This window comes from Sarcophilus harrisii, chromosome 3, assembly GCF_902635505.1.
Source record: "Sarcophilus harrisii chromosome 3, mSarHar1.11, whole genome shotgun sequence".
NCBI lineage: Eukaryota > Metazoa > Chordata > Mammalia > Dasyuromorphia > Dasyuridae > Sarcophilus > Sarcophilus harrisii.
This window is the reverse complement of record NC_045428.1, coordinates 533,709,885-533,735,587: the sequence shown is the minus strand read 5'-3', so window position 1 is coordinate 533,735,587 and position 25,703 is coordinate 533,709,885. Positions and strand designations below refer to the sequence as shown.

Here is a 25,703-nt window from a genome sequence, read left to right as displayed (position 1 = left end):
TTATTGTGTCTATGATTTGCAGTTTCACTTATTCATTTTTTAGGATGAGATTATTTAGTTACCAATTACTTTTTGGTCTCTTTTGCCCTGACCTTTTATTGAATGTAATTTTTCTTGCATCTTGATCTGAAATAAGATATATTTCCTATTTCTGCCTTTTTGAATATGATTTTGAGGTCTTTATGTCATAAAACATGATCAATTTTTTATAGGCTCCATGAAGTGGTGAGAAGAAAGTGTATTCCTTTCTGACTCCATTAAATTTTCTCTAAAGATCTATCATATCTAGCTTTTCTAGTATTTTATTTACCTCTTTAAATTCTTTCTTATGTATTTTGTGGTTTGAGATCTCCCACTATTATAGTTTTGCTGTCTATTTCTTCTTGCAACTCTCTTAATTTCTCCTTTAGGAATTTAGATGTTACACCACTTGGTGCATATATGTTTAATATCGATATTGCTTCATTATCTATGATACCCTTTAGCAACATATAGTTTCCTTCTTCATCTCTTTTAATTAGATCAAGTTTTACTTTTGCTTGATCTGAGATCAGGATGGTTACTCCTGCTTTTTATATTTCACCTGAAGCATAATAGATTCTGCTCCAGGCTTTACCTTTACCTTTCTTCTAGGAGAGCCTTGTGTGAGGGAAACCAGGTTATATTTCCTTTTGGTACTTCATCTGGAGACAATCTGCCTTTAGTCTTCTCAGGATTTGAGATCTGTTCTTCTCTTTCACCATAAAAAACTGTCTATCATCAGAGTCTTCTTTACTTTTTTTTACTCTCTTTTTAAAAATTAAGGTCAGCCTTTAAAGTGGGGGAGGTTTTCCAAGTAGTTGAAGTCAGTGATGATTCACCCCCAGGGCTGGGTGAGTATGGCCAGGTCCCATGAGATTTTAGCATTTGGCAGATCACTATTTACCTTTTGTATTTGTGTTGGATGTTTTATAACTTTTCTTCTGATCTACTGGCTTACAGCCAAGTCAGAGTAGCCAATACTGCTGTAGATTCCTCCCCGTAGATTATTTACCATATGGAACCCGCATACCCCCAATCTGTGTTATCTGTGCTGGTGTCTGTGCTGAGCTGCTTGTGTTTGACTGCCTTCCTCTCATCTCTGCTTGAAACAGACATTTTCTGGTCTTTTTCCTCTACATTGTTCCCCCATGTGGAGTTTGCACCATTTGTGGAGTCCCCATTGGCCCAGTACTCTGTGTTATCTGTGCTGCTGTTTATACTCAGCTTCTTGTGCTTAGCTGCCTCCCTCCCATTTCCAATTGAAATAGATCTTTTCTGGTGATTTTTGAATTTATCTTCTGCTGGTAATTTGTTGCACTCCCAATATTTGTCAATTCTGCTGGTCCAGAACTGATCCAGAGCCTGGATTTGTTAATAACTCTAAGGGTTGTAGGAGAAGGTCAGAAAGAAAGGTATATCCTCTCCACCATCTTGGCTCCACCCCCAGAAGTTGATCCTTAAAATCTAATCTCAACACAAGTTTGATGGCTTTTTTCCCTTATCATTTATCAGAAATATTATGTTCTTAGCACAGTATGGTGATAAAGTCCACTAAGGCAGGAGACAAAAGAATTGGGTTTTCATTTTGGTTTTAATATTTGTTATTATATATAATCATATCAATTCATCTTCTCCTCTCAGCTCTATCATGTTTCTCATTTTGGCTTTGACATTTATTATTACATGTAATTACATCAATTCTTCTCCTATCAGTTCCCTCATATTTTCTGAAGTGAAGTAAACAATATCAATCCTTACATTATTCTTTTTAGTGGAGTTTACATTTAAATACTTTACATTTTCTAGATTTTATTCAGGTGGGCATATATTATATATAACATGTATGAATATACACACAAATATGCCTTGTATGTATATTGATTGTTTTACTTTCTCCTCTGTAATGAGCTGAGGCTTGAGTTGATGCACTGAGGTCCCAAGCACGTGAGGCTAAATAGTAATTGGACTATACTCTATTAATATACATGCTTGGATAAAGAATGGCCCCCGCCCATTCTCTGTGCAAGTCCTGATGTGTTGTAGAGGAAATGACGATTTTGGTGGGTGGAAGCAGAGAGACAGGAAGAGAGGCTGGGAGAGATTGGGCCTGGGTTCTATGCTTGTAGCTACAGGTTGTATGGCTGCTGATCTAGCTAGCTTCTTGACTCAGCTGCACACATTGCTATTGCCCATTCTCTTCCACTTCTGATCTTTCTTCACTGAGAATAAAGATTGACGATTTTCCCCTAACCTGAATTCCTGACTCCGGCTGATTTTAAAATACGCAGTCTTCACACTCCTCAAAGAGGACCCAAATGACACTGTTAGGATTTGAGTTATAGTATGTCCAACTGTGGATGATCAGACTGATATGAGCTTGGAATGCTCTGCCCCAAGTCAGATTCAAATAGTCCATACAAACGTTTGGAATAGCCTCTCTTATTTCGTGAATCTCTTGTTTCTTCTGGGCTAATTCATTTCCACTTTGCTTATATAGCATAGCACCTTCTCTGATGAGGGCATACCATGCTGGGCAGTTCTGTGACAATGTCTCCCATGACATACAATCAATTTTAAAGTTCTTAGGAGAGATCTTGAGAGTGTCCTTGTAGTACTTTTTCTGACCACTTTGTGAGCATTTGCTCTGTGTGTGAGAGTTCTCCATAAAATAATTTTTTTGACAAGCATATATTTGGCATTCAAACAAAGTGGTCAGCCCAGTGGAGTTGCACTCTCTGCAGTAGAGTGCTTGGTGAAGAATCTCAGTGTCTGGTATCTTATCCCATGATTTCAAAATATTTCTAAGACAATTCAAACAGAGAGATTCAGTTTCTTGGCAGGGCTCTGGTATACTGTCCAGTTTTTTGTAAGCATACAGCAATGATGTCAACTCAATTGCTCTGTACTCCTTCAGTTTAGATAATCAGTCTAATACCTCTTTTTTATCACACTTTCCTGAGAGACTTTTAAATGCTGAGATAGCTGTGGCAATGTGTAGCTTGATCTCATTATCAAAAATAGAGAGAAAAATAGAGAAGAGATGATAAAAGAATAAATGAAAAAACTCAGAGGGAATGAAAATGAAAGAGAGCAATAAATAGGAGAGAGAAAGAAAGAAAGAAGAAGGAGGAGGAGGAGGAGGAGGAGGAGGAAGAGGAGGAGGAGGAGGAGGAGGAGGAGGAGGAGAGAGAGACAGGAATAGGGACAGGATCAATATGGAAAGAAGAAAGAATTAAATAAAGAAGAACATGGCTGAAAAAAAGCTGAGAAGTCAGCGAAAGAGATAAAAGAGCTTAGAGTTCAAGAGTAGATCACAGGAAATATTTCAGAAGCAACTACATAGTCAGTGTTATTTGAATCTACTGCCCCTACTTTTTTTTCTTCTTCCATATATCTGCCTTTAAACATTTTGCTGATGGCACCAGCTACTTTTACTATTATTTAGTTGCCACTGCCTTTTCATTGGAAACCAGTTTTCTTCAATACCCAACTTTACCAGAAGAAAAAAGTTGTTACTTTTGCTTCAGTGAAACCACAGTCATTTTTTGAATTATTCTTCAGTTTTATTAGGAAACACATAGGATGACATACAAGATTACTAGGAATAAAAAAATACCTCAAAGGAGAAACAACATATATTTTATTATTGTCTTATGAATTATTTAGATTTCTATATGCAATTGTGGTTTAAAAAATCAAAAAATTCAGTCTCAATGTCTTCTCCCTCATTTAATTTGTTATCTCATTTCAACTCTTGTGTCAAGAGTCACCTGCCCAATTCTTTTTACTATATTTTATTCATTAGCAAGGTGATACTGTGGATAGTGAATTTAGCCTGGAATCAGGAAGATTTTAATTCAACTCCAGGCACAGATACCTATTATTTGTGTAATGATGGGCAAATCACATAACCTTTATTTGCTTCAGTGTCCCTATCTGTAAGAGAAGAAAAGTAATAGCATCTATCTCTCAGGGTTGTTGTGAGAATAAAATAAGATAATATTTTAGAGTGCCTAGAATTCTGGGAAGCAAAATAAATGCTGGCTATTAAGTTCTAGTCAACTATTTCATTGAAACAAACTTGTAGTCTTTCAGACTCTTGAATTCAATACAAAAACTATTACCTTAACTGAATTAGATTTTTATAGAGGCCATTTTCCCCTCTAGTATCTTTGAATAAATCTTTTTTTTTACCCTTCTTAAGCCTGGATGGAAAGTCTTGGTTTTTCTCCCTATGCGCCATGATGAGAAAATCCTGTTTTGCTTTCTCACCTTTTCAATATCTCTATTCCTTAATTTAAGACCATCAAGTAATTTTCTTTATTCATTTGGCAGGAATTAATTAATATCAGAGTACATCTCAGAAGTTATTTAGATCAACCTCTACTGGATGTTTGAATTTCATTAAAATGCTAATGAATGGTTATCAAGTCATTACTTAGAGATCTTCCTATGATATTTCATTTTATTTTCAAAAAATGTTTAGGGTCATTAATTCAATTTAACAAGAATTTATTGTTAATCTACTGTGTTCAGTAGGGGGGATACAAATGAAAAAATAAAAACAATCCCTTAACTTTTTTTCATTACTAAAATTTGGAATAAGATAAAGACAATGCACATTGGTCAATTTTAGTAAAAGAGGTCATGTCTCAGTTCCTCTCCAAGGTATCAAATATATGCCAATTTGCAGATAGGGAAACAAATATCACAATTAGGGGTGTATGAGAAAAGAGCAGGTAATACGAAATCTGCAAGCTAGGTATTATCTTTCCTAATAGAGTTCCCAGAACTTAACAAGCAGGACTGGGAACAATGGGTCACTGAATCAACATAACTTTCAATAAAGCCTATTTAACGTCATTATAGTCTTGAAAATAGGGATTCATTCACTTTTTTTCATTTTTTTTATTTTTAAAAGGATTTTATTTTCCAAAGAGATGTAAAAATAATTTTAAACACTCATTTTTAAGACTTGTGATCCAAATTTTTCTCTCTCCCTTCCTAATTTCCCCCTACTCAAGATAATAAATAATCTAATATAGGTTAAAAATGTACAATCTTTTAAAATAAATTCCCATATTGGTTATGTTGTGAAGGAAAAATTCAGACAAAAGGGAGAAAATCAAGAGAAAGAAAAAGCATAACAAAAAGCTGAAAATTCACATTTGGTTTCCATACTTCTCTCTCTAGATACACATGGCATTTTCAACCCCAAATCTAATAGAATGTCTTGAATTCATTTACTTTTTTTCTACCTTGAGTGCTTGGTGTATTTGAAGTATTAAAAATTTTCTCTTGATTACTTGATTGATAAATCAAATCAAAATGTCTCTATAATATCCATACATCTTTCATGATAATACCCTCACAGGACAAGCACAAAAATGTGTGATGGCTGTGTTAGCACTCTGGATACCTTCGAATCAACTAGAGTCAGGATAAGCAAAAGTCCTTAGTCTTTATTCTTGGTCTTTAGAGGTAGGATTGAATTAGATGGAAGCAGAATCTCCCTGACCTCCTTCTTCCTCATCTACCGCCAAAGTGACTCTGGCTCATCTTACTCCATCCCCTAGTCCCTCCTACAATTTTCTGTATACACCAATTATTGAGCCAGCAGAGGATAGTGGGAAGGGCCATTTCCCCAAGCACAAAACTATAGAGTATTGTCCAATCGGTAATTAGCCTTAAGTGCTCAAACCGACCTCAGTGCATCAACTCAAGAGTTTCAGCCCTCTACAAAAATGTTCCTCCTTTCACCCACAAAAAAGTAGCTCTTTGAATATTTAAATAACACAATTGTGTCCTATTCAAGCCTTCTCTTTCTGAGATTTTTAAGCATCCCATTTGTCCTCTTTGGTTTTAATAAAGTCATCATGTATAAATGACTAGTACTGCCTTTATTTATCACATTGGTATCTTCTTATTGCCACACTAAGTTCAATAGGCAATTGCTTCTCTTCAAGTATAATGGAACACAGTTATACCTTAATACTTTCCTCCTAATGTTCATATCTTACTTGTAGATCTAAGCATTTCTTACTTTTAACATCATTATTCTTTTAATGGCATTACAACTAATTTTTTTTTACTATTTTAGTCTCGGATTTTTGGTAGGAAGGACATAAGACATCAGAATGCTCAGGAGCAATAATTTTCCTGATAATGTCCTTATCCATCTAATTACTTCATCCTTCATTGTCTAAATTATGTTTCATACCTCTCATTTGAAGACAGTTGCACCTAGCATATGCAGTATATTATAGTAAATTAAAAAGACATCTTCATATTAATGGTTGTAGGTGTTAATTCACTTCAAGAAACTGTCTTTTGGAGTGAATATCCTTAGCACCTTGACACGGATTTCCTTAGTTTTCACTCCATAAACAATGGGATTGAGAGCAGGAGGCACAAGAAGGTAGAGAGTAGACAGAAGAATGTGGGCAAAGGGAGCCACATGGCCAAAACGATGGCTAAAAAATGAGAAGAAAGCAAGGACATAGAATTCAAGAAAGACAAAAATATGAGCTGTGCAGGTATTAAGTGCTTTCAACCTTGCCTCCTTCTGGGGAAGGTGAAAAACTGTCCAGATGATTAGGGTATAAGAAACAAGAACAAAAACCATGTCAAAACCTAGTATGGCAAATGCTACAAACAACCCAAAAGACTTATTTGTCTGGACATTCCCAGACAACAATTTGACCACAGCCATATGCTCACAGTAAGAATGGGCTATGACAGTTGTATGGAAGAAGTGCAAACGTTTGATCAGGATGGGCAGTAAGCCAACTAATACAACAGCCCTCACTGATACTACCAATATCATCCGACTCAGGATGGTTGGTGTGAGGATGATTGAATGCCTAAGAGGATCACAAATTGCCACATAGCGGTCAAAGGCCATGGCCAGCAAGATGCCTGACTCCATCCCTTGTAGGGCATGAATAAAGAATAGCTGAGTGAGACAAGCATCAAAGGCCATGGTACAGGCACGAAACCAGAAGATGGCCAGCATCTTGGGGGCTATGGCAGCACATATACCCAGGTCAGTAGCAGCTAGGATTACCAGGAAGATGTACATGGGCTGATGAAGACTATGCTCTGTTGGGATAATAATCAATAGGAGGACATTTCCCAGCAGGGCTACTATGCAAAGGAAACAAAAAGGGAATCCAATCCAGAAGTGGAGATGTTCAAGTCCGGGAATTCCAACCAGAGTCACTGTTGGTGGGTCCACAAACGAGTTATTGTAAAGTCCCATGATGATTTGTCAACAAGTATTCTTCGTGTAAATTCTGAAGTCTTTCTAGAGAAGAAAATATTCCAGGAAATCAGCAATGATCTCTGGGTGACATCTGGGATAAAAGATTGACAAGAAAATTGCTTTTATCATTAACTCATTTGGGTAAGGCTGTCTTGGGTATTTGAGATGGAAACCTCGTTTGAACAATCTACTGCAACTTCCATGCCCAAAGCCTCAGTGACAATAGTAATTGAATAGCAAAAGCAGGATAAAATTTCTCAAATTTCCCTCCTTTGAACTAAATTCTGAACACAATCAGAGGAGAATTTGATTGAGGGAAACTTAATTGGGAGCAGGGAAGGACCTAATGTATAAAGTCAGCTTTTCTTCTTTTCTTCTCAGTTTCATGGTTTTAAAATTGGAAGAGTTCCTAGGTGCCATATAATATATTAAACAATTAAGTAAGAACCCTTTCTATAGTATAAGTTATTATCCATCACTTCAAGAGTTCGTCTGAAAAGAATTTACCATATCTAGTGGAATGCAATTCTTTTTTTTGAATAGCTCTGTTTCTAAGTTATTCTTCATATATATCTTAATTATTTTATCTTCAGTATACACTCATTATTTATTCTTGTATAATTTAAGACCAATAATAACTTACATATAGCACCTTAAAGCTTGTAAAGCACTATACTTCACTTCAACTTTACAATAACCCTGTGGCTTTGGTACTAGATGAATTGTTACCCATATTTTACATATGTAAAACCAGTATTTAGATAGCTTAAGTAATTCACTCATGGTCATTTGCTAACTAGTAATTATAAGATGTGGAATTTAAATTTCAGGCTTTTTGATCCCTAATCCAGCATTATATCTATGATATCATGATAATAGAGAACAATTTGAATTCCAAGAAAAGAGACCAGGGAAAGGATTTTATTTAAAAATAAAAAAGGCAGTATGGAACAAGTCATTCAAAGAGATTGATGAGATTCAGTCAAAGATACACAAATGATTATTTCTCTCTGCAAGATCACACTGAAGTCTCACCTATTGACATCGATCTCAGAGATCATGTAGTCTAATCCACCATGAATAGGCATATTATCCACCACTTAACAAGGACATGGCTACTATCTATGTCTTTTTTTTTTACAAGAAAGCAACTAATGAGGATGAGCTCACTACCTTTTATACTTGCTTATTCTACTTGATATCTCTAGTGATTAATAATTCTCATCTTACATCAAAATTTAACTTCCCCTTTTTTTGCAATGTCCATTGAGGGAAAAAAATGTTATTTTTTTCAGCAAGGCAAAACTGAACCACATGAGCTACACAATATAGTCTAGCCCACTTACAAACTAAATTCTTCAGTTTCCTTCTCATTCCTCTACAGAATGCAAGAACTAGAAAAGATGTTATAAATCACTGAGTGGCAAGACCTTATTTATATGAAGAAAGTTTTGAGAAATAAACAGGAGAAATGACTTACCCAAGTGAACATACTTGATCTGTGACAGAGGCTCTCCAATTTATATATATATATAATTTTGCTTTTCTGCCCTTTTATATATTATTAACCATCAATCCACAAATAATCCAGAGGGAGATGAGAAAGTTACATGAAATGAGGCAGCTCACCTACAAGTACAAATCTTGAGCCAGGTGACTTGTAGTCCCTTTCCCTCACCTGTAGCTAACTGACACTCCCTAGGGAGTGGGATGATACCAGTTTAACTGATGAACACTAGGCTTTAAAATGCATCATTAAATTAATAAATCCCAAACCTCCCATGACTGACTAGGCTTTGCCAAAGAACCCAGGGTCATAGTCTCTGATCAAAAGTTAGAAATTTTATTTTACCCTGCTCAAAAATCAGAAGTTATAATCCCTTTTGAAAGGAGAAAGAAAGAAGCAAGATGATAAAGTACATGAATCAAAAGAACTAAGATAATTTAGTTTTTGTTCAGTAAAACTCTTTGTCACTTTATTTGAAATTTTCTTGACAAAGATACTGGAGAAGTTTTCCATTTCCTTCTACAATTCATTTTTCAGATGAGGAAATAGAAGTAAACAGGATTAAATGACTTGCTCAGTATCACAGAATTATATGTGTAAGGCCAGACTTGAACTCAGGAAGATTCCTGACTTCAAGCCAATCACTCTAACCACTATATCACCTAGTTGCCTCTAGCTAAAAATTTCCCTAAATTTCTCTCCAAAAACTTTGAAATAACTCCTCAAATCAAACTTTGCAACTTTTCTTTCTTTTTTAAAATAAAGGTTGATTTCTCAAATACATTTGGAATTGAGTAAAATTTATTTTAAAAAGCCATTAACTAATTGATAAATGATCAAAGGATATGAAGAGGTAGTTTTCAAAAGAAGAAATCTACGCTATATAAAATCATATTAAAAATTCTCATTCATTATTGATTAGGAAAATGCAAATTAAAACAATCTAACTCTCAGAAATGACAAATGCTGGAGAGGACAAGGGAAAAGAGATACATTAATGAACATTAATGGATAATGAATTATTCCAAATATTTTGGAAAGCAATTTGAAACTATGCCCAAGAGGTTATAAAACTTTCTGACTGATAGCCTCCAAAGGTGAGCCCGAGGATGCTTATATTAATTGCTTAAGTAGAACATATATAATTCAGGTGAAAAAAAGTTAAAAAAAATGGGAACCTGCATCTCTCTGTCCCTGGCTTGTTACTTTGACTGGAGTATAGCTGGAATTCCCTGCTTTTTGAAAGCCAGATAGACATAATGAATGGAGAGGAGGGGCAGACTCAGATTGCAGTAGTTGAACAAGTGATAGTGTTATGGGCCAGAACTTGAAACAAGGTGTTAACTCACTGGAATTGATAGAAACAATGCTTAAGTTTACACCTTTGAGAGTTCACACATTAGCTCACACGTTAGAGTTAGAGTTCATAAATCCGGGAGATTCACAAGTCAGAAACCCACAATCCCACTCTTTCAGAGGAGGAGTCAACCTTTGGGTTCATACTTTTAAGAGATCATATATAAGGAGCTCCTGGAATCAAATGGAAACAGTAGAACCAAGATTCAAAGAGAGATGGAGGCTGAAGCTGGCATACAAGCTGCAAGAGCTCTTGATACCAAGGAGGGACATAGGCCTCTAAGAAAACTAACCAGGCTATTTTGAAGGAGACAATAAAGTATTTAAACTTTTAATACCTGGCTGCATTTGAGGTAATTATTGATTTGAACTAAAACTAAGGCTTCCTCCAGAAGCCCCACAAGAAACCTGCTCCAAGAGAATGATGATATTATACAAAAGAAGAGAACACCACATGGTAGCATATAATTATGAAGAAGTAGTATCATGCTGTAAAAAAAATAATAACAGGGATTGTATCAGAAAAAAAATGGCAATACCCACATGACCTAATACAAAATAAAATAAGAACAAGAAGATTATTGTGGCCAGTTACAATGCTGTAATGATAATCAACTTTGAAAGATTTAAAGACTAATCAACACAATGTTCCAACATAATTCTGGTATATTTATGTATACAGATGCAGATATATACATATACATACACACAGACACACAGAGATACACATCTTTCCTTTCCCTGCTGATTCTTTAATTCTGCCCCTTAATTTACTTTGTTATTACTTAATCTCCCTCCACCCAATCAAGGATCTCTCCCTTGTCTTTTTCCCTCACCCTTTGCTTCCCCATCTGCCCACCTGTCCTCTTATTTCTTTATAGATTTTGAAGGATACTATATCCTCCATGGTATTTATGGAATGTAAGGAGATTTTCAGAACTATGTGTTCTACTCCTTCCTCTGATACCTCTGTCTATTCTTCTTCTGTCCCTCATATGCATAGTACAGTTACTATCTTTACCTTAACTGTACCCAAATCTTTCTTTTGTGCTATGTTAAGCTAGCATCAAACTTAAACATATGGTAGATGTTTTCCCTGTTAAAAAAAATAACATAAACTATTTGTCCTTGTTAAGTTCCTTGAAACTGATCTTTGATATTGCCTATTATACGTTAAATTTTCTATTAATTTCAGGTTTGGTTGATAGAAAGTCCTGAAAATCAGCAAGTTGGTTAAATGTTTGTTTTTTTTCCTCATACAATACAGATTATTTTGCTAGATATGATATTTTTAGCCATAGGTGTGGTTCTTTTAATTGAAGGTAGATGTGATTCCAGGACCTGTGGTCTTTTATTGTGGCTCCTGATAAGTCCTGTGCAATTCTAATTATAGTGTATTTGAATTTGTTTTTGTTTTTCTTGTTTCTTACAATTTTTTTTCTTTGATCTGGGATTTTGGAATTTGGTAATAATATCTCTAAATGTTTTTCACAAAGGACCTACCTAAGGTGGTGATTGTTGGACTTTTTTTATTTCTACTTTTCCCTCATGTTCTATTGTTGTGCCACAATTTCCTTTTTTTGTCTTGCTTCAGTTTTCCTAACTGTCCTGCCTCAGTTTCCCTAAATTGTTCTGCCTCAGTTTCTCCAATTGTTCTGCCTCAATTTTCCTGAATTTTTCTGCCTTAATCCCCCTGGTTTACAACCCTCCTCCTGATCATTAGGGTTGTGGAGATCTGGCATTCCAAAAGATAAGGCTCCAGATGTCCTATATCAGATAACTAATTAGCATTGCTTATAACTCTTAAGTTTCAGACTTCCTGGCTCTAGTTGAACATCTCCTTAACTCCCAATTTGTAAGAATTTATGGTCGCACTTTCCAACCTGTCAGAACTGGATTGATGGTCCCTGCCTGGAGATTCCCACTCACCAGAGTTTGGATTCCACCCCCCCTGCTTTTGTTTAGCTACCCAAGTTAGGAGCCAAGGGTTCATTGAGAACTTACATCGGCTGCTAAATGCTTTGGATATCAGCCCTGGGGGCAGCATGCCACAGTACAATCTCTCTCAGAAATCCAAATAAAATATTAAAAACTCTCTAATCTTTATTTTGCCTCAGTTTCTCCAGCATTCCATTATGACTTCAAGACAATTTTGTTGGATTATTTTCTGCTTTATTGTGTCAAAGTTGTTGTTGTTATTGTTGTTTTGGTGGCAACTTTCAGACAATGCAATTATTCTTGTATTTTCTCTTCTTATCAGTTCTCCTGATTTTTTTTATTTTGTGTCATTTTTCTTATGTTTCACATGCTGTTCTAATTTTTTTTCATTATGATCTATTTTGTTATTTCTTGGTCTCTTATACCTTTACAGGTTTTCCTGTGTCTAATTTTAATTGTCAAAGATTTATTTTCAACTTTGAGACTCTGTATCTCCTTTTCTAGTTAACTTTTTTCATAATCTTGTTTTTCTTAGACTTTTAAATTTTTAATTTTTTTTTCTCAATGTCTCTCATTATTTTTGAAATGTTTTGAGTTCTATAAATTTCCTCTGGGCAGGGAGCCATTTCATGTTATTCTTTGGGGTAGAAGATTTTTTTTTAATTTAGTGTCCTCCTCTGAAGATGAACTGCAGTCTTTCCTGATCCCATAGTAAGTTTCTATGGTAAAGTTCTTTCTTCTTTTCCAATTCAGTTTTGTAAATAAGAGACATGTAATGTAAACACCTCTAAGTTCTAGGGTGGAGGGATGGTACTTCTAACTTTACTTGAACTCGCCCCTTTGACCTGGAACCCCAAACCAAAAGCTCCACTTTACTGCAAGTGCCTGCAGCCATTAACATCACTGCCCACAGACTGCAATCCTTTATGCTGGTTCCTTCTTGTCCAAATCTGCAGCAAAACAGCTAGACCTGGCATTCCTCATTTGATGTTTCTGGGGAGCTAACCTGGAGATATTTGCACTTGGAGTAGGTTAAAGCCCTGGGTGTTTCTTCAGATCTTCTAGGGTTGTGCCTGGAAGACCCCTCTTCTTCTCCAAGTCTTGACTTTTCAGCAGACTACGTTCTTTCTGAAGCACAAATTTGTTTTGTCTGTGGGGGAAATCAGGAGAGCTTGAAATTTACCAACTTATTCCTCCATCTTCCCAGAATCCTCCCTTTAAATCTTCTTCAACTTCCATTATCTTAAGTAGATCATCTAAAATATGTCACCATTCTCATTTCATTTAAAAAATATTTCCCCCAATTACAAGGAAAAACATTTTTTATAAATGTACATTAATATTTTCAAATATATTTCCTTATAAATCGTGTTGGGAGAGACAAATCAGAACAAAAGGGCAAAAACCATGAGAAAGAAAAAAATAGAAGAAAAAGGAGAAAAATGAACATAACATGTGTTGATTTGAATTTAGCCTCCATAGTTCTCTTTTTGGATGTAGATAGCATATTGCATCCAAAGTTTCTTGGAATTGTCTTGGATCACTGAATCACTGAGAAGAAGCAAGTCTCTCATAGTTTATCATGACACAAATTTGCTATTGTTATGTACAATGTTTTCCTGGTTCTATTTGTTTCATTAGGCATTAATTGATGTAACTCATTCCAGGGCTTTCTAAAAATCGACCTATTCATTATTCTGTTTTTGTTTGTAGGCCAGGATGGCTAGACCAGGCACAGAACCAGGCAAGTAGGCACTGATAGCACAGAAAACAGCTCATGCTGAGCAGACTGGAGAGGGGCAGAGTATGGTCTCAACAGGTAGAAAATTTGCACGGAGAACTTTGTCGCAATGTGGTTACTTTGCTCTGGCAGCAAGCCAGTAGAAAAACAGAGAAGCAATAAACACAGGAGGTAAAGACTATAACCTCAAAATGCTAGAGTCTCTTGGGACCTGGCCATACTTACCCATCACCAGGAGGGACTCAACACAATCTCAGAGCAGAACCGCTGAACACAGCATAGATACTGACCCCAGCACAGATGCTAATCCCAGCACAGATGCTAATCCTGGTGCAGAAGCTGATCCCAGCACAGCCATTGCTGTCCCACTGCTGTTTCACTGCTACTTCCTATTGTCTGTTGAGGAAACTCGGTAATACCATGCTGCCCCAAAAGCAGAATGCAGCCTTTTTGTTGTTGTTGTTGTTGTTAAAATGAGTAAAAAGGCAAATGAGGCTATAACTATAGCTAGCTTTTATACTGAAAGAGGGCAGACTTCAAACCCTGAGGAAACTAAAAGCAGATTGTCTCTAGATGAAGTCCCAAATAGTGATATAACCTGGTACACGTAACACAAGGCTCTCACAGAAAAAATTAAAAAGGCTCCTTAAAAAGAACAAGAAGAAAAATGGGGAAAGGAAAGGGAAGCTTTGCAAGAGGGTCTGGAGAAGGCAGATTACTCATTAAAAGATAGAGTGGATAAGGAAATCAACACTCTGAAAAACAGAATTAATTGGAAAAAGAAATTATCTCCTTAAAAAATAAAATTGGTGAAATGGAAAAATTTTCCATAGAACAAAACAACAAAACAACAAAACCAAACTCAATTGGACAATTAGCAAAAAATAAAAAAGCAAATGAAGAAAATAATTCATTAAAAATCAGAAATTGAAGAAATGGAAATGAATGACTCAAGGAGACGCGAAGAATCAGTCAAGCAAAACCAAAACAATGAAAAAATAGAAAAAAAAATGTTAAATACTGATTTGGGAAAACAATAGACCTGGAAAATAGATCTAGGAGAGACAATCTAAGGATTATTGGACTTCCTGAAAATCATGATGAAAAAAAGAGCTCAGACACTATTTTTCAGGAAATCATGAAAAAGAACTGCCTGGATATTATAGAAACAGAAGGTAAAATAGACATTGAAAGAATTCATCTATAATCTACTGAAAGAGATCCCAAAATCAAAACTCCAAGAAATATTGTGGCTAAATTTGAGAACTATCAGACCAAGGAAAAAAATACTGCAAACAGCCAGAAAGAAAAAAAATTCAAATACTAAGGAGCCACAATCAGGATTACTCAGGATCTAGCAGCATCCACATTAAAGGACTGAAGGGACTGGAATCTGATATTCCAAAAGGCTAAGGAAATTGGTATGCAGCCAAGAATAACTTATACAGCCAAAATTAGCATTTTTTTCCAGAGAAGATGGACATTCAGTGAAATAGGTGAATTCCATTTATTTCTGATGAAAAATCCAGAACTAAAGAAAAAGTTTAACCTCCAAATATAGGACTCAAGAGAAGCATAGAAAAGTAAAAAGAAATCTTGGGAACTATATTTCTGTTATGAGTATACATAAGGAGTACATGTATAATTTGGTTTTGCTTTTATAATTAAAAAAAAGAATATAGAGATGGAAAGGAAATTTTATCAGAAAAAGGGAAAAGCGAAGATACTACATCTCACAAAGAGGCAAAGGAAACCTAATATATCTGAGGGAAAGAATAGAAGGGGATGAACATAGTGTGAATCTTACTCTCATCAGAATTGGCTCAAAGAGAAAATATTAGATATATTCAATTTATGGGGAAACTTCCCCCACCTCATTGAAAAGCAGGAGGGGAAAAGTGAAAAGGGAAGGAGTGAGCTAAATAGAAGGGAATGCAAAAATTCTAAAGGAAAGGTTTAAGAAAAAGGGATGGACTCTAAATGGGAGGTGGAAGAATCCTAAAGAAGGAGGGCTGTGTGAAGCAAGTGGTGCTCACAAGTTCAATATTGGGGAGGGGAGTAAGGGGAAAGGAGAGAGAAAAGCATATGGCAGGAAATATATAATTAATCATTTTAACCATAAATGTGAATGGAGTAAACTCCCCCATAAAGTGGAGGCAGATAGCAGACTGGATTAAAAGTCAGAAACCTACAATGTGTTGTTTACAGGAAACACACTTGAAAAAGGGCAATATGAACAGAGTAAAGGTAAAAGACTGGAGCAAAATCTACTATGCTTTAGGTGAAGCCAAAAAAGCAGAGGTAGCCATCCTGATCTCAGATCAAACAAAAGCAAAAATGGATGAATTAAAAGAGATAAGGAAGGCCACTATATCTTGCTAAGGGGTAGCTTAGATATTGAAGCAATGTCAATATTAAATAGATATGCACCAAGTAGTGTATTATCTAAATTCCTAAAGGAGAAGTTAAGAGAGATCCGAGAATAAATAGACAGCAAAACTATAAGAGTGAGAGATCTCAACCTTTCACTCTGAGAACTAGATAAATAAAACCACAAAATAAATAAGAAAGAAGTTAAAGAGGTAAATAGAACACTAGAAAAGTTAGGTATGATACATCTTTGGAGAAATCTAAATGGAGACAGAAAGAGTACACTTTCTTTTTGGCAGTTCATGGAACATATACAAAAAGTCAATATACAAAAATTGACCAGATATTAGGACTTTAAAAATCTCAAATTCAAATGCAGAAATTCAGATATAGTAAATGCATCATTTTCAGATCACAATGCAATAAAAATTACATTCAATAAAAAGCCAGGGGAAAATAGATCAAAAAGTAATTGGAAATTAAATAATCTCATCCTAAATAATAAAATACTAGCAAAAAGATTACAAAAAAATCATCCCCAGGATAATACACCATGACCAAGTAGGATTTATACCAGGAATGCAAGGCTGGTTTAATATTAGAAAAACTATTAACATAATTGACTATATCAATAACCAAATTAAGAAAAACCATATGATCATCTCAATAGATGCAGAAAAAGCATTTGATAAAATCCAACACCCATTCCTATTAAAAATAGTATAGGAATACTGAATAGGAAAAAGAGTAATAAATGGACTTTTCCTTAAAATAGTCAGTAGCATCTATTTATAACTATCAGTTAGCATCATATGTATTGGGGATAAACTAGAAGCAATCCCAGTAAAATCAGGAATGAAACAAGGTTGCCCACTATGACTATTACTATTCAATATTGTATTAGAAATGTTAACTTCAGCAACAAGAGATGAAAAAGAGATTAAAGAAATTAAAGTAAATAATGAGGAAACGAAATCATCACTCTTTGCTGATGATATGATGGTATACTTAGAGAACCTCAGAGATTCTACTAAAAAGCTATAATAAATAATTTACAACTTTTGCTCAGCTGCAGGATATAAAATAAATCTACATAAATCCTCAGCATTTTTATATATCATTAACAAAACCCAACAGCAAGAGATAAAAAGAGAAATTCCATTTAAAATAACGGTCAATAGTGTAAAATATTTGGGAATCTGGATGCCAGAGGAAAGTCAGGAACTATATGAGCAAAACTACAAAACACTTTCCACACAAATAAAGTCAGATCTAAGCAATTGGAAAAATATTAAGTGCTCTTGGATAGATCGAGCAAATATAATAAAGATGACAATACTACCTAAACTAATCTGTTTATTTAATGCTAAATCAATCAGATTCCCAAGAAACTATTTTAATGACCTGGAAAAAATAACAACAAAATTCATCTGGAAGAACAAAAAGTCAAGACTTTCAAGGGAACTAATGAAAAAAAAACAAAAAAAAAACAAATGAAGGTAGCCTACCTGTACCTGATCTAAAACTATATTATAGAGCAGTAGTCACCAAAACCATTTGGTATTGGCTAAGAAATAGACTAGTTGATCAGTAGAATAGGTTAGGTTCACAGGACAAAATAGTCAATAAGTATAGCAATCTACTGTTTGACAAACCCAAATATCCCAACTTTTGGGATAAGAATTCATTATTTGACAAAAACTGCTGGGAAAACTGGAAATTAGTATGGCAGAAACTAGGCATTGACCTACACTTAACAATGTACACCAAGATAAGATCAAAATGGGTTCATGATTTAGGCATAAAGAATGAGGTTATAAATAAATTAGAAGAACATAGAATAGTTTCTCTCTCAGACTTCTGGAGGAGGAAGGAATTTGTGACCAAAGAACTAGAGATAATTATTAATCACAAAATAGAAAATTTTGATTGTATCACATTAAAAAGTTTTTCTTTTTTTTTTTTTTAACATAACCAAACCATTGTTTTGCTGTACAAAAAGAATCAGACTCTGAAATATTGTACAATTAGCTTGTGAAGGAAATAAAAAATGTAGGTGGGCATAAATATGGGGATTGGGAGTTCAATGTAATGGTTTTTAGGCATCTCCCAGAGTTCTTTCTCTGGGCGTAGCTGGTTCAGTTCATTACTGCTCCATTGGAAATGATTTGGTTGATCTCCTTGCTGAGGATGGCCAGGTCCATCAGAACTGGTCATCATATAGTATTGTTGTTGAAGTATATAATGATCTCCTGGTCCTGCTAATTTCACTCAGCATCAGTTCGTGTAAGTCTCTCCAGGCCTTTCTGAAATCATCCTGTTGGTCATTTCTTACAGAACAATAATATTCCACAATATTCATATACCACAATTTATTCAGCCATTCTCGAACTGATGGGCATCTATTCAGTTTCCAGTTTCTAGCCACTACAAAGAGGGCTGCCACAAACATTCTTGCACATACAGGTCCCTTTCCCTTCTTTATAATCTCTTTGGGATATAAGCCCAGTAGTAACACTGCTGGATCAAAGGGTATGCACAGTTTGATAGCTTTTTGAGCATAGTTCCAAACTACTCTCCAGAATGGTTGGATTCATTCACAACTCCACCAACAATGCATCAATGTCCCAGTTTTCCCGCATCCCCTCCAACAATCATTATTTTTCCCTGTCATCTTAGCCAATCTGACAGGTGTGTAGTGGTATCTTAGAGTTGTCTTAATTTGCATTTCTCTGATTAATAATGACTTGGGTATCTTTTCATATGACTAGAAATAGTTTCAATTTCTTCATCTGAGAATTGTCTGTTCATATCCTTTGACCATTTTTCAATTGGAGAATGGCTTGATTTTTTATAAATTAGAGTTAGTTCTCTATATATTTTGGAAATGAGGCCTTTATCAGAACCTTTGACTGTAAAAATATTTTCCCAATTTATTGCTTCCCTTCTAATCTTGTCTGCATTAGTTTTGTTTGTACAAAACCTTTTCAGTTTGGTATAATCGAAATTTTCTATTTTGTGATCAGTAATGATCTCTAGTTCTTCTTTGGTCATAAAGTCCTTCCCCTTCCACAGGTCTGAGAGGTAAACTATCCTGTGTTCCTCTAATTTATTAATAATTTCATTCTTTATGCCTAGGTCATGAACCCATTTTGACCTTATCTTGGTGTACGGAAAAAGTTTTTCTACAAACAAAACTAATGCAGACAAGATTAGAAGAGAAGCAATAAACTGGGATAACATTTTTTATAGTTAAAAGTTCTGATAAAGGCCTCATTTCCAAAATATATAGAGAAGTGACTCTAATTTATAAGAAATCAAGCCATTCTCCAGTTGACCAATGGTCAAAGGATATGAACAGACAATTTTCAGATGATGAAATTGAAACTATTTATACTCATATGAAAAGATGTTCCAAATTATTATTCTTCAGAGAAATGCAAATTAAGACAACTCTGAGATACCACTAAACACATGTCAGATTGGCTAAGATGACAGGAAAAGATAATTATGAATGTTGGAGGGAGGGGATGTGGGAAAACTTGGACATTGATGGTCCCTTGATGTTTAGTGTAATTGTGAATGGTCCCAAACATTCTGGAGAGCAATTTGGAAATATACTCATAAAGGTATCAAACTGTGCATACCCTTTTATCCAGGAGTGTTACTACTGGGCTTATATCCCAAGGAGATATTAAAGAAGGGAAAGAGACCTATATATGCAAAAATATTTGTGGCAGTTCTTTTCATAGTGGCTAGAAACTGGAAACTGTGTAAATGCCCATCTATTGAAGAATGACTGAATAAATTGTAGTATATGAATGTTATGGAAAATTATTGTTCTGTAAGAAATGACCAGCAGGAGGATTTCAGAAAGGCTTGGAGAAACTTACATGAACTGATGCTAAGTGAAATGAGCAGAACCAGAAGATCATTATACACTTCAAAAACAACACTATATGAGGATGCAGTTCTAATTGATCAGTGATGAACAGAACCAATTACACCCAGCAAAAGAACACTGAGAAATGAGTGTAGACAACAACCTAGCATTTTCACTCATTCTGTTGTTGTTTGCTTTCATTTTTGTTTTTCTTCCCAGGTTATTTTTACCTTTCAAAATCCAATTTTTCTTGTGCAACAAGAGACCTGTATAAATACGTATACATATATTGTATTTAACATATACTTTAATACATTTTACCTATATAGATAGGACTGCCTGACATCTAGGGGAGGGAGTGTTGGAATCCTTACAAAGTGTTAACCCATTAAAGTTGATAGAGACAATATCTATCTAATTTAGCATGGTTCAGTATGATTGATCTGATCTTACAAGGACATGTTATAGGCCAGAACTTGAAACAAGGTACTAAGTGGAACCATAGAAACAATGCTTATGTTCACACCTTTAGAGAGCTCATATAAGCAAGTTCTTAGGGCCAGAGAACACTCTGGGACAGACACAGGAGCACTCTGGGAGATACAGAAGCCCACAAGCCCACTCTTGGAGGTGGAGTCAGATTCATTCACTTCATCTCACACCATTGTGGTGGCTGGGCTCCTGCACTCCCCCCACTGAGACCAAGGCTGGTCTTAAAGGCTCTCCAGAAAGCTGCCCAGCCCTAGGCAAGGAGACAAGACATTCATTCCATTTTCCACCTTTGTGCTGGGTGGAGGCTGGAGGACAAACCTTTGGATTTGGAGACATTCGGAGGGAGCTCTTAGCACCAAGGAGAGAGATAGGCTTCCAAGAAAACTACCTGGGCTATTTTGGAGGAAGCAATAAAAGATATGAACTTTTAACACCTGGCTACATTTGGAGTGATTATTACTTTTAACTGAAACTAAGGCTGCCTCCAGAAAACCTCCCCAAGAAACCTGCTCCCAGACAGAACCATTATATATTAAAGAAGAAGGACACCACAAGGGAGTGAAGGGAAGGAGGGGAAAAGTTTGAAGTTAAAAGGCTTTGCAAGGGTCAATGTTGAAAAATAATCCACGTCTATGTTTTGTCAAAAAAGCTATAATAATAATTTTTAAAAATAAATTTAAAAATAGTGATTTAGAGCTTTTTTAATGTGACAATCATGGGTTTAATTTCTTCATCTGAAAATTGTTTCTTCCTTTTTTCTGGCCATTTATCATTTGGTGAATGCCTTGTAGTCCTTTAAATTTGACTCAATTATTTGTATATTTTAGAAATGAGGCTTTTATCTTATTTCCTCAATTTTCCTTATTTAACATATATCCTCTAGAATATATCATCATTTTCTTGATTTTAGAGAGGCCTAGAAAGACATAGTGAAATGAGCAGAACCAGGAGATCATTATACATGGCAGCATAAGATTGTACAATGATCAATTCTGATGGATGTCATTCTTTCCAACAATGAGATAATTGAGGCCAGTTCCAATGATCTTCTGATGAAGAAAGCCATCTACAGCCAGAGTGAGGACTGTGAGAACTGAGTGGAGACCACAACATAACATTTTCACTCATTTTGTTGTTGTTTTCTTACATTTTGTTTTCATTCTATTTTTTTCCCTTTTTGATATGATTTTTCTTTGTGCAGCTAGATAATTGTATAAATATGTATACATATATTGGATTTTACATATATTTTAACACTTTTAATATATATTAGATTACTTGCCATCGAGGGGAAGGGATGGGATAAGGATGGAAAAATTTGGAACACAAGGTTTTGCAAGGGTCAGTGTTGAAAAATTATCCATGCATATATTTTGAAAATTAAAAGCTTTAGTAAGAGAAAAAGAATATATCATCACTCTCATTTATTTATGAATATATTCAAGTCATAAAAGATTTTAGAAATCTAATTTCTGATCACAAATAAGCACAATGATATATTATGCTTTTCATTTAATGAGAGATGCCATATTGTTAGTGTGTGCTTATATTTTAGCAGGTTAAGTACATTATGGTAGAAAAACAGCTTAAGATAGAAAACCTGATTTCTCTTTTTGGCACTAATATTTACTAACTGCAATTGTATTAACTCATCATCTACAATCATTGTTATTATCTCTGTAGTAGAGAAAATATTATTTGTCCTTAGAGTATTATTTTAATGGAGTTTATGTTAAAATAATTATATTAGTCTAGATTTCATTCATGCAAGCATTTCTTCCATGGCACCATCTTAAGTTTACTATGCTTTAGTAGATGGCCTTTCTGAGTTGTTGCAGGTAAAAAATAAAGTATTCACTGTCCTTTTATACTTAGATGACATTCTTAATATTTTTGTATTGAATTGTGTTGTTTAAGGATGACTAGAATCATTGATTAGATAATAGGTATTATCTATTGTGAAGATCGTGTATTTTAAGATCAGCACGAGACAGGAATTCAGGTTAGGGGAAAATCGTCAGTCTTTATTCTCAGTGAAGAGGGATCGGAGGTGGAAGAGAATCGGCAATAGCAATGTGTGCAGCTGAGTCAAGAAGCTAGCTCGACCAGCAGCCACACAACCAGCAGCTCGGAGCCCAGCCCAATCTCCCTCAGCTTCTCTTCCTGTCTCTCTCCCTGCCTCCACCCACCAAAATCGTCATTTCCTATACAACACATCAGGACTTGCACGGAGAGTGGGCAGGGACCATTCTTTATCCAATCATGTATATTAATAGAGTATAGCCCAATTACTATCTAGCCTCATGTACTTGGGACCTCAGTGCATCAGCTCAAACCTCAGCCCATTACAATCTATTAGAATCCCCTCTTTTATAAATGAGAAAACTGAAGGCCATAGGTAATAAGGGAGTTATTGAAAGTCTAAAGGGCAGAAAAAGGATTTGAATACAGTTGTTTTAGCCACATCTTTATTGTTTGCTTTACTATAATGTAATAACAGAGAGTACTTTCATTTCTTTAATCCTATTTTTATTGTGACTTTAATAATTAACATTTCAGTGTATAAAGAATAACAAGAAGATGATTAATTCTGAAACTATTAATGTCTTTTACATAATCTATTTTAAGCATATCCTAAATTGATAAGATAACTTAATCCTGTTTTTTTCTGTCTACTTTTAAATTTCTTTTGGAACTTCTGTAATCTATTTTTAATATTTTGTTAATGTGTCATCTCATTGAATGCTCAGAAGATGGAATCACATTCTAATATTCAGCAAAAACTCAGAACTCATAAAGCTTGATAGGACATAGCAGAATCTGCACTTCACAGGCATATATTTAAAAATTCAGAAGAGTTTCCATGTCATAATAGTATATCAGAAAAGGCCTTCTGTGCAGCTGTTGATTGGATGGAAAAAAATACACATTCATAAATGTGTGTGTGATTTCTTTTGAAAAACTATATTGCTATGAAAATAAAAAGAATTAATATTACTACTGATCCAATTATGGCTCATTTGAACTTCTTGAATGGTTTTAGAACTTCTTACCTTCCCTTATGTTTTTGAATCATCTTTAATTTATTGCATAATGGTTATATAAGGTTGCTAATAGTAATGGAAAGAACCAATCAATAGGAAAATTCCAAAATATTATCCACATGCTAGCTTTATTGAAGGCACTATCTCAAGTATCTATTGATTACTAGGTCCCTTGAAATCCTCTTGTGTTTGTTCCATTTGTCTGGCTGTTCTTTAAACGTTATAGTGACTTATTGGTGTTAAGTGAATGTGAGTAGCATGTATCCTTGGTGTTCATTCTATATATTGCTATATTTGATTTGCATCAGACATAGAAAGAAAAAAAAATGAAACATTTCATCAGGATCAAAATAGGGAAAACATTGAAACATTTCACTGGTTCCTTTTTTTGATCTCACACTGGGTGCTATATGTAAATTCAGAATTGGCCAGTGAGAATTGGCCAGCTAGATGATGCATTGTATATAGAGCACCAGACCTGATGTTAAGAAGACTCATCTTCCTGAATTCAAATCTGTCCTCAAGTGCTTACTGGTTATTCGATTCTAAGCAAATCATTTTCCTCATCCGTAAAATTAGCTGGAGAAGAAAATGTTAAGCTATTAGAATATCTTTGCCAAGAAAACTCTGAAATGGATCATGAAGTGTTGGATATGACTGAAAAACTGTAAATTGTGGGAGCTGACAAGCGAAAAGATCTCTTTCTCTCTCTCTCTCTCTCTCTCTCTCTCTCTCTCACTCACACACACACACACACACACACACACACACATGACTTGTTCACTGATGCAATCACATACATTATGCTTTATTAGGATGAAGTTCTACTTTTAAACCCATATTCAAAAATAAGGAAAAACAATGTATAAATTTGTAACCTGTTTCCAGTCCCTAAAACTTTCCTGGGGGAAGTGCAATTTAAAATCTATCTATAAATATATAGCTAAAGAAAACTATGCATAAATTCATATTCTTAGGTGAATAAGTACATGCAAAAATTTCATGGTAGTTTAAGGTTAAAGTATTATTTCCCTCTTCATTACCTCTAAAGTGAGAACTTCTTAAATTGTGTATGTGTGTTTCTGTGTGTATATATGTAATAGGCCCCTTTGGAAGTTTGGTTAAACTTATGGAACAATTCTTAGAATAATATTTTCATTGCTTATAATAAACTATGTAGAATTAATAAAATCATTTGCCCAAGGATTTAATATTTTCCTCATCCAGATTCATTGATGTAAAGTTCTATTGAAATTACATCTAGTTTGGGAATATTTTAGAGTAAGGATGAAATGACAATTGTTTCAGTTGTGCTAAACTTCAGGTAAGAATTAATACATACCATCTTAAGTGTGAATTTTCACTAGAGAAAATTCTCATGCCTTTGAAGAAGCATATGGCAAAAATGTAGTCTTGTCATTTATGCCTCTTAAAAACTCAAGGTGTTATGACTTCCAGAAAGACAAGCATCTGTAATGTGAGGGGTTACTGAGTCTTTTTCAGAGCTAGTTCATTCACCTTTAGTGTCCATCTGATTCTATTATCTCTCACCTTTGGTTCCAAGATATTATAGCTTGTCCAGTAGGTAACCTGGACAAACCATCTCAGTAGATGACTTTAACCAGACTGAAGGTAACCAACAAGCCTCAAACCTATAGGTGAGTTTCGCATGAAAGCAGCTGGAGCAGACACTTTGGAGTGCTTAAACTTGATCACATATCTAAGCACCAAGGTCATCCACTGCATCCCGGGTCATTCTAAGTCTTCTTGACTTTTGTCCTTCCAGTAGACTTCTAGGACTCAGGAAGAGAGAGCAATGCTGATGATGGCACACTTCTGATTCACTTAAATCCAATTAATACAGAAATAAAAATATTGACCATGACTACATTGATTTTTATTGAAAACAAAGGATAAAAATGCCAGCGCCACCACAACAGCAATCATTCCTAGTTTTATTCAAGGTTCAGCTCATTTTTCACAGTTTTCACAGGAAGTCTTTCTTAATTTTTCCATGTATTATTCTATTTTCTCTCCTAAAATTACCATATAGACATCTATTTTATTCTGTCCTTTTCTGTCCCCGT

At 34.9% G+C, this 25,703-nt stretch overlaps 1 protein-coding gene across 1 annotated transcript; it reads right to left on the bottom strand.

Annotated features, from left to right (window-relative positions):
• Positions 1–6,331: 6,331 nt before the first annotated feature.
• Positions 6,332–7,282, bottom strand: LOC100917935 (olfactory receptor 52A1-like). Its single transcript, XM_003764812.1, has one exon. It carries the CDS (start codon positions 7,280–7,282, stop codon positions 6,332–6,334), a length of 951 nt encoding a protein of 316 aa, XP_003764860.1.
• Between the last annotated feature and the right edge of the window lie 18,421 nt (positions 7,283–25,703).